At 37.1% G+C, this 7,986-nt stretch overlaps 1 protein-coding gene across 1 annotated transcript in view; it reads right to left on the bottom strand.

Moving 5' to 3' along the window:
• Positions 1-4,075, bottom strand: part of GPR123 (G protein-coupled receptor 123) — a gene marked incomplete at its 5' end in the record, with an annotated part of 51,129 nt that extends 47,054 nt beyond the window's left edge. Inside the window, 2 exons of the mRNA XM_010293390.1 lie at positions 2,725-2,933; positions 3,868-4,075. Coding sequence (XP_010291692.1) covers positions 2,725-2,933; positions 3,868-4,075 — 417 coding nt within the window. The remainder of the gene's footprint in view (positions 1-2,724; positions 2,934-3,867) is intronic.
• Between the last annotated feature and the right edge of the window lie 3,911 nt (positions 4,076-7,986).

The following is a 7,986-nucleotide window of genomic DNA, read 5'->3' as shown; positions in this document are numbered from 1 at the left end:
GAAAGAGCTTGTACCTCCTTTCCAACCCAACCTCCAAACTGTACTCTCTCATTGATATCACTTGAGTGACTGTCACAGAGAGAAATGAAATGGCTCTACATGAATCCTCTCACTTGAAGGATGCTCGTACTTATTAATTATCAATTGCAGTTGGTAAATCCTTGATTACTGCCTTTCTAAAAAAGGACTCTATGAAACCTTTACTTTAACCCTTTTACAGTTCATAGGCAGAAACAACTTTTATAAAAGCAGTTCAGGGAACATTGGCTTACTATTTTAAAAGATGACAAATCAGAGCATGTGCTGTAACAGCTATAAAATGGACAGTTGGATTAACTGAGGCTTCTATTTCATCTTGTTCCACAGCAGGATATATATTATTCTGATGGTGATGTAAACCTTCATCACCGTTGCTTTATTGCTGCTCTTCAGTTTACAGATGCTACTTTAGTTTTCTGTTATTACCCCAAAACATAATAATCAATTATGAATTTTTATGGTTCAATAGATTAGAGAATTATAGATTAATAACATGTATCATGATATTGTGGCTAAATACCATATGCTAGCTATTTGGAATTTGCTGTCAGTTTGTTAGTATTTTAAAATATATTAGGCACTCGGGTGTGAATTAAGAAGATACACACAGGCACTTTATATTGTTCATATTATAAATTAATAGCTAAGCAGAACAATAAAATATTTTTAATTTCTGCTATGAGAATTGAACTGCCCAGAAAAGGATAGTCTCTATCATGTAAAACAATCCCTGACTTTATGCCACAGAACACTGCTTAAGAAATAACACTTGAATGAAAATGGTTGCACATAACGAAGCCACAAAAGTTTTCCAAGAGCTGTTTAGAAAGACAGCTGTTGGAAGACATATTTGTGTGAGTACATACATATATATTTTAAAATTACTTAAGGCTGGGCGTCTTTTTTCTTAAAAGTGACTGCGAAACATTCACATTGTTTGCTACCATACAAATTGCAAAGCAAGGGTGAGTCTAAGATTCTATTTTCTTGCCTTGCACAGGTAAAAATGGAAGATGCACATGGGAAAAAAAGCAAATTTGAAGTACCATGAAAAAACAAACACAAGACCTAAACCAGAATTACATACCAGATGCAAAAGCTGCAGTAAAAGGTGCCTCAGTTGCCTTTACGGTTGTAGAAAAAACAACCTGCTACATCTCGCCAGAGATAAATGTGCATTTGGCTTTACAAAGATAAAATTAATTGTAGCTCTTACATCAGTATGCAATTTTTGTAAACAAAATGAAACCATGAAATTGGTTCTTTGCAAGCAATTAGTTAACATTTAGTAACTACCGAAGTTTAAGAACAGGCTGAACCCAAGCAGTTGAAGGAGGAGGAAGCCATTTTGGGTGTGGCACCTGCAAAGTCAACAGGTGCTTTCTTCAATGAATTTAGAAAAAAATCCTCAAAAGCAAAAGAATGTTTCACATTTGGGGAAACACGTGGCTGGGGGGAAAAGGGAACTCACAGAAGCTCTAGAAAATGAGGTATATTTGATGTCATCAAATCTTAGGAAGAGCTCTTAAATTCTGAGCTATTCTGGAATGGGTGAAAAAATGCTCAAGTAACTCTGACGGAAATCAGTTCTTATGAAGTGGACGATAATATCTGCATTTAACTCGTGGGTGTAACAGCCTTGTGCTATGATTGGCTGCCATCTGGGCTCCATCTGACAGCAGCAGATTGGTATTCTCTGCACACGTCCTTGCAATTCCTGTCGCCTATGTTTGCTGTCCCTTACAGATACACACAATACATTATTTACTCAACTATAAACATTTCTGTAATGTACACAAGCAGCATCTACGGTGCAATCATGCACCAGCATTCAGGATCAATGTGGTATTAATAGTACACATCTGGCTTATATTTTACAACTGGTTTATAATATTTTTAATGGTGCAAACATTTTCTCACCTATATATGTTAGAAAGCTCTCATTTTTGTTTGCTTTCCTTTATTCCCTGAATAATAACAGGTCATTGTTGCACGCACAATATTTTTGCTTTCATGAAGGTAACTTTCTCTTAAGCAGGATAGTTAAATAGCTGCAATAGGAACTGTAAGTGTGACTGAGAACAGACCAGAGCAGGGTGATGTGTTAGCACTGCACAGAAATATTTTTCTTCACGAACAGCAATTTCATCAGAAGGTTATCAGCATTGGGACACAAACTAAAACTCCTACAGGATCAACAAGATGACACTGTCCTTACTTGAAAGAGCAGAAGATGTTATTCCTCTTGGTTTATTAAATGATTCAACATTGCGGTATGCCTGCAACTAATTAGTATGATCAACACAGTGCAGGGCAGGAACAAAAGCAGACCAGCCTCTGAGATGTGCTGATGTAAAAGCACACAGGAGTATACATTTTTTAAACCCTGTCCTATAATTTATAACCATTACATACTAATTGTTCCTTAACGGAACTTTCATTTGTTAGACTGAATTTAATGTCATTTCTGATTAGGCCTGTCTCTGGATATTAAAACTGACCACCAGGTTTATTCACTTACTAGCAGTTAAATAACTTACTTTAAGACTGTCTTATACTTAACATTATAGAAAACAGAAGGTCAGTTACTGACAAGTAAGATTGATACAGATGCACATAAAAAGGCCATATATTTATGGCAAAAGAGAGAGAAATATAGGTATATTTGCTAAGTCATATACTTACCATTAGCACTGCAAAGTTACTGAAGTGTGTACTCTGAATGGTGGTGATATTGCCTGCAGAACTAATTATGTGGCACCCTTCTCCCCACCAGCCTCCATGTCCATCTAGAAGGTCAAAATCCCAGAAGACTGCAATGGGGTCTACACCCCGTGCAAAGTGCCTCAACCCTATAGTAAGAGGGCTGGTGAGGTTTCCAAAACTGCACCCATCTGCAAAAGCAAGAAACTGAATCAGAGATATGGAGTGGAAAACCCTTTATTGATGAACGCTGTGTAAAGAGATCAGATACACCAAACTATGGGGAAAAAAGCAATAGACATATAGTCTAAACGGTCAAAATCAAAGGTAGTGCTCACATTCAGAAAAGTTTGCAATAGTATAAATAAATCTGAACATTTCAATCCCATAATGTGGCAAAATGATCTAATCATCCTTCACAAAGCAGATTCTTTTTGTTTCAGATTCTTCAGTTACGATTACTGTTACACTATTGCCCATGTAACTGCAGAAACGGCTCAGTTTCATGGTATGATTAATAGCCGAGACAATTCTGCACTTTCAAAGTCACATTTAAACATTTTTAAATTGTTCATAGAAATGAGAGCACTATTCAGTATCAAATAAAATTAATAAAATTGCCTGGGTGAATAATGAATCAAAATGACTCACTGGCACATACAATATATCACATTTAGACAAAAGCTTTTAACAACACCTGTTTTACGTCCGTTGTATCAGAAAGTATACTGGTGAGTATTGATACATGCAACAGGGCATTACTCCCACTTCAAAAGCCTTATTTTTATCAGTGTCTAGGATGTTAACATTACAATTTTCATTGTAAAGAGTAGAACAAGGTTCTTTCCTATAGTACTGTGCTTAAAGAAACAAGCATCTGTAACAACACTGTCAATAAACAGTAGTCCAAAATTTGCATTCTAGTCATACAGCAAGTGCATTTCTTTATTTGCAGGATAATTTGAATAAAATCATGCAGACAGGAACAATTGCAAACATTTGTACTAAAGAAAGAGACCATTTCCAGCCTCTCAGCATACTGTATACTCTACTCCTCTATTCTCTACATAATCAAGAATACCGTAGCTTTTAGATTAAAGGAAATAATGCATAACATCTCCTCACCTATTTTAGCAAAAACAGCTGGTGTGGCAACCGTCCTACGTTTCCCATCATCTGCAAGATTTGATGAGTTTCCTGTGCTAGGAAAGAGTTTTCCATTCCGAAAGACAATAAACTGTAGCTTGCAAGTGGAGTTATCAACAGATTGCCAGGCTGAAGACTGAGAGAAGACAGACTGTGGCAAATGAACTGAAGCTACCGCTACAGCATTCTGTACAATGAGAAAAAAAAAGAAACATTTAAAATGCAAATCACAACAGGGTTGCTTTCATGATGTTTTAAACTCCTGTACAAGAAATGTATGCTGCCTTCCTTTTCCAACAGACTGGAAGCAACCAAAGAAGCACGAGCTGTAACCATGGGAATAGGATTGGTACAGTGCATATTAAAAGGGAAAACGTTTTGATTGAATGTGAGAGTCTATATGGTCAAGCTCCCTGCTGCAGAGGTGAGAATGGTTCTTACCGTGCCTGCTAGAGGGTCCATCAACACTGCAGATCTGATTTAAAGAGACAACCTCTACCAGGTTTTCTCCTTCACTTAAAACAGAATCAGACAACTTACATTAAAACATTTCTCTGAAAGGGTACTTAAAGAGTATAAAAATAATTTTATTAATACAAAAAATTACATCAGCATGAAACTGCAAGTGCAGTAAACAACACATTTTATGAATATGTTTTTCTTGCTTCATAGAAGGAAAATCTGTTAACTCTGTTTTAGTAATGCAGGATTAAAAAACATTACAAGCACTAATGTGACAGAAGAAAACAAGAAAGCACTAGGAGAAAATGAATGAAGACTGTCAGATCACTATAATGGCTTTGAGTTGTGTGTTATACACCCTTTTACAAGCAGATAATTCCCTTACAGCAGAGCTATAAAATACACCAAACATTATGTTCTGAGGACTTCACTCATCAAGCATTTTTTTCCTGCCCAAGTAGCAAACTAATCATTAGAGACTGAAGTATTTACAAGAAAAAACAAATGATGAGCAATGGGAAAATAAACAAGGAGTCTGTCCTGAGCCTTGAAGTGAAAAGTGTATGTATTTAAAAACAAACAAACTACAAAATGCTCGAATTTGCATTTCCCCCACGGGTGAAGTATAGCTTCTGTGCACATAATTTACATAGATTATCACACAGTTTACTCATAGCACATGTGTGCTACCTCTTTGAGAAGTAAAAGGAATAATCTTCACAATCATGTAAACAAACATGACATTAATATATGTTCATGTGAGACAGAAAAGGTACAACAGAGATCAGAGAACTAAAATGAACATGTGAAGTACGTAGTGACCTCATGATAAATATGGGAGAAAAGCATGAGTAGACTGTGATGTCGCTGGGATGCTTAAATAAACAAATAAAGGCTTCAGTACAATTTTCTCTTTCTTACCATGTATATTTTGGAAAGGTTTTGCAATTTTAACAATAAAACCACCCATTTTTAATTTTTTTTAAAGTATTCAATCTAGGTGATGCCACTTACTAAAAATTCCTGGGAAAAACAGAGCAAATAGCAACAGGACATTTCTACATTAGATTTTAAAATTACTATGAAGGCTTTAATTGGAATTAACTGAGCTAAACATCAAGCACTCGTCCTTAGATTGTTTCTACTGCCTAATTCACTAAAGCTGTCATAATTGGCTTTATTTCACGCTTCCAAAAAAGAAGCGTGAAATAAAGATCATATTTTACTCTATGATACCCCAAAGCATGTGTATATGCTGAACCTCTGATTGTTATCAACAAGTATGTGCAGAAATTTTTAGAAGTGTCATTTGTCAAAGTCCAGATCACTATTGAGGACTTATCTGGAGGTGTACAGAAGTGTAAGAGAAGTTACAGTGTAATTAACTTTATATTTATATTGGATTTTTATTGCTATTCTATGCCAGAAAAAGCAACAACAATGACATATTAAATCACACTAATTACTTATTATACACAAAAAGAGAAAGCTAGAAGCATCTGAATAAGTGTATGGTAATGAAAGCAACAGCTAAAGGCACTGGGATAAACAACAATGTGTTACGACTTGACAAAAGCAGTCCTACACAAGCCAGAGAAAACAACAGGTTTATAGCACTTTCGCTAAGAGGCGAAATTGTCTAATTCATTGTGGTTCTCTAACTTCTTCTCCATTCTGACTTACTGATAACAAGGGGAAAAAGTAATAGCATAGACAGAGCTCGGCTGTGAGACTGGGGAGGGGCCGAGAAGGGGCCGCACACATCTGAAGCACAGGCAGCTGGCATGCTGGTCTGATGACTGGTTGCACAGCTGGCAAAAGACCAAGGTGATGTCCATCCCTCACCTCCTTACTGTCGCCCCGTCTCTGCCCGCACAGGCACCCGTCACTACGTAACATAATAGAAGGGAACCCAAACACAGTGCCCCAAGCCTCACCCACAGACTACAGCTTCACCTCACAGGGGCAAAGTCAAACGCAGCAAAGCAAAGCTGTATGCAGCTTACAAGTGGATTTAGTGCGGACTGATGGCACTCCTCAGGCTGAGTAGATCTCACACGTGCAGCAACGCAACATCAAATTACTCACATGACAAAAAGACACATGCACAGAAAACTATTTCCTCATTAGACTTCAGGAGAGTGTTTTCCCCATTTGTCTCCTCAAAATGTACCAAGAATGTGAATACCCATAACATTAACTATTTAATAATCCTCGTTAAATAATGTCTACAGTCACTTCCTGGGAAACAGTTTAATTGTGAATACTGTACTACGTATACTTGTTATTTCAAACAATTTCTTTTGAGTGCAGGCAAGTCTGGTGGAGCAAAGGGCAAAGGGACAGGGCTGTTCCTAGACTGGACAAATGTACACGTAAAGTCAAAATACTCGCTGTACATCAAATATTTACTTTACATAGAAATTCCACAAAATTAAACATCAAACTGTCTGCTACAGCAACATGCCTGCCAACAAGCTCCTGTGCTAGGATATTAATGAAAAAAAGCACACATTGAAAGTGCCCACACATTGACAATGCTGTTTAAAAATATGAATAAATATTTGTGAACAATTTTTACATCTAAGATATGTGAGAATCTTCTTTTCAATAGCATTAGTCATTATTCACCAGAGAGGGATCTGAACACTCAGCCAATCCTTGTTATTGTGGTAGACGATGGATGGAGCCTGACTGTATGCTCAGTCTTGGATTCTGCTGATCTTATGTGAAGTGATGAATAAGTCAGTTCACCACACTTGCCTCAGTTTTTCTCGTGTTTGGTGAAATAAAAATGATGGTATTTCTTTTGCTTTCTAAGGTGCTCCTGAGTCCAGAGATGAAACACAATATGGGAACAGATTATTACTAACACCAGCAACACTGACATAAAATTTTGAGCGAATGACTGTGCTTCAGCTGTTTCAAAATCCACATAAATCATCTAATCTTAAAAAATTTTATTTGGACACCATATCACCACATCGCGTAAGAACTGACATTTCTGAGCGTGCTAATGGCAGCATCTCGAGAAGTTGCTCCACCTCTAAGAGGGGAGAAAGAGCACTAGAGACAGAACTAACATCAAACGTGCTGCCTGGGAGCTGCAGCTTTGCAATGACACAGGTCAGCACTGGTATCTCATATTTTCCCTGGAAAAGCTTAGAATCTGTGTCAGCAATTTACTAGTCAGGATTTAGACATTATGTGAGCATTTTCAAAATGGAATGTCAATAACCCCTTCATGACTCCATTTCACTTTTCGTTCTATTAATTGAACTGTACTGGCATTCATTAGAAAAAGGAAATCCTGACCCTACTGTAGATTTTACTAAGCAATATTTTTCTGCTGGAAAATACCAGTGTTTTAAAATTAAAGATATCCACAGAGATCCACTCATTTGCACATGAATAGGATAGAAAATATTGACATTTTAAAAGCTGCCAGTTATCTTTCATGTCATCTGCCCAGATATTAAAAAATCTGCCAGGTGACCTGCAGCGAGGGCAAGAGGGGTTATCAAAGAGGGGTTATCAGCACTAAACCAGCTCTGAGGATTTTCCAGGAGGGGTCTTAGGGCTCCTGGCTCCTAAGACTTCTTGGAATCTGGGAAATTTTCCAAAAAGCCAGCTGAA

Source organism: Phaethon lepturus, unplaced genomic scaffold (assembly GCF_000687285.1).
Source record: "Phaethon lepturus isolate BGI_N335 unplaced genomic scaffold, ASM68728v1 scaffold5508, whole genome shotgun sequence".
In the NCBI taxonomy this organism is placed as follows: domain Eukaryota; kingdom Metazoa; phylum Chordata; class Aves; order Phaethontiformes; family Phaethontidae; genus Phaethon; species Phaethon lepturus.
This window is presented reverse-complemented; position numbering and strand designations above follow the sequence as displayed.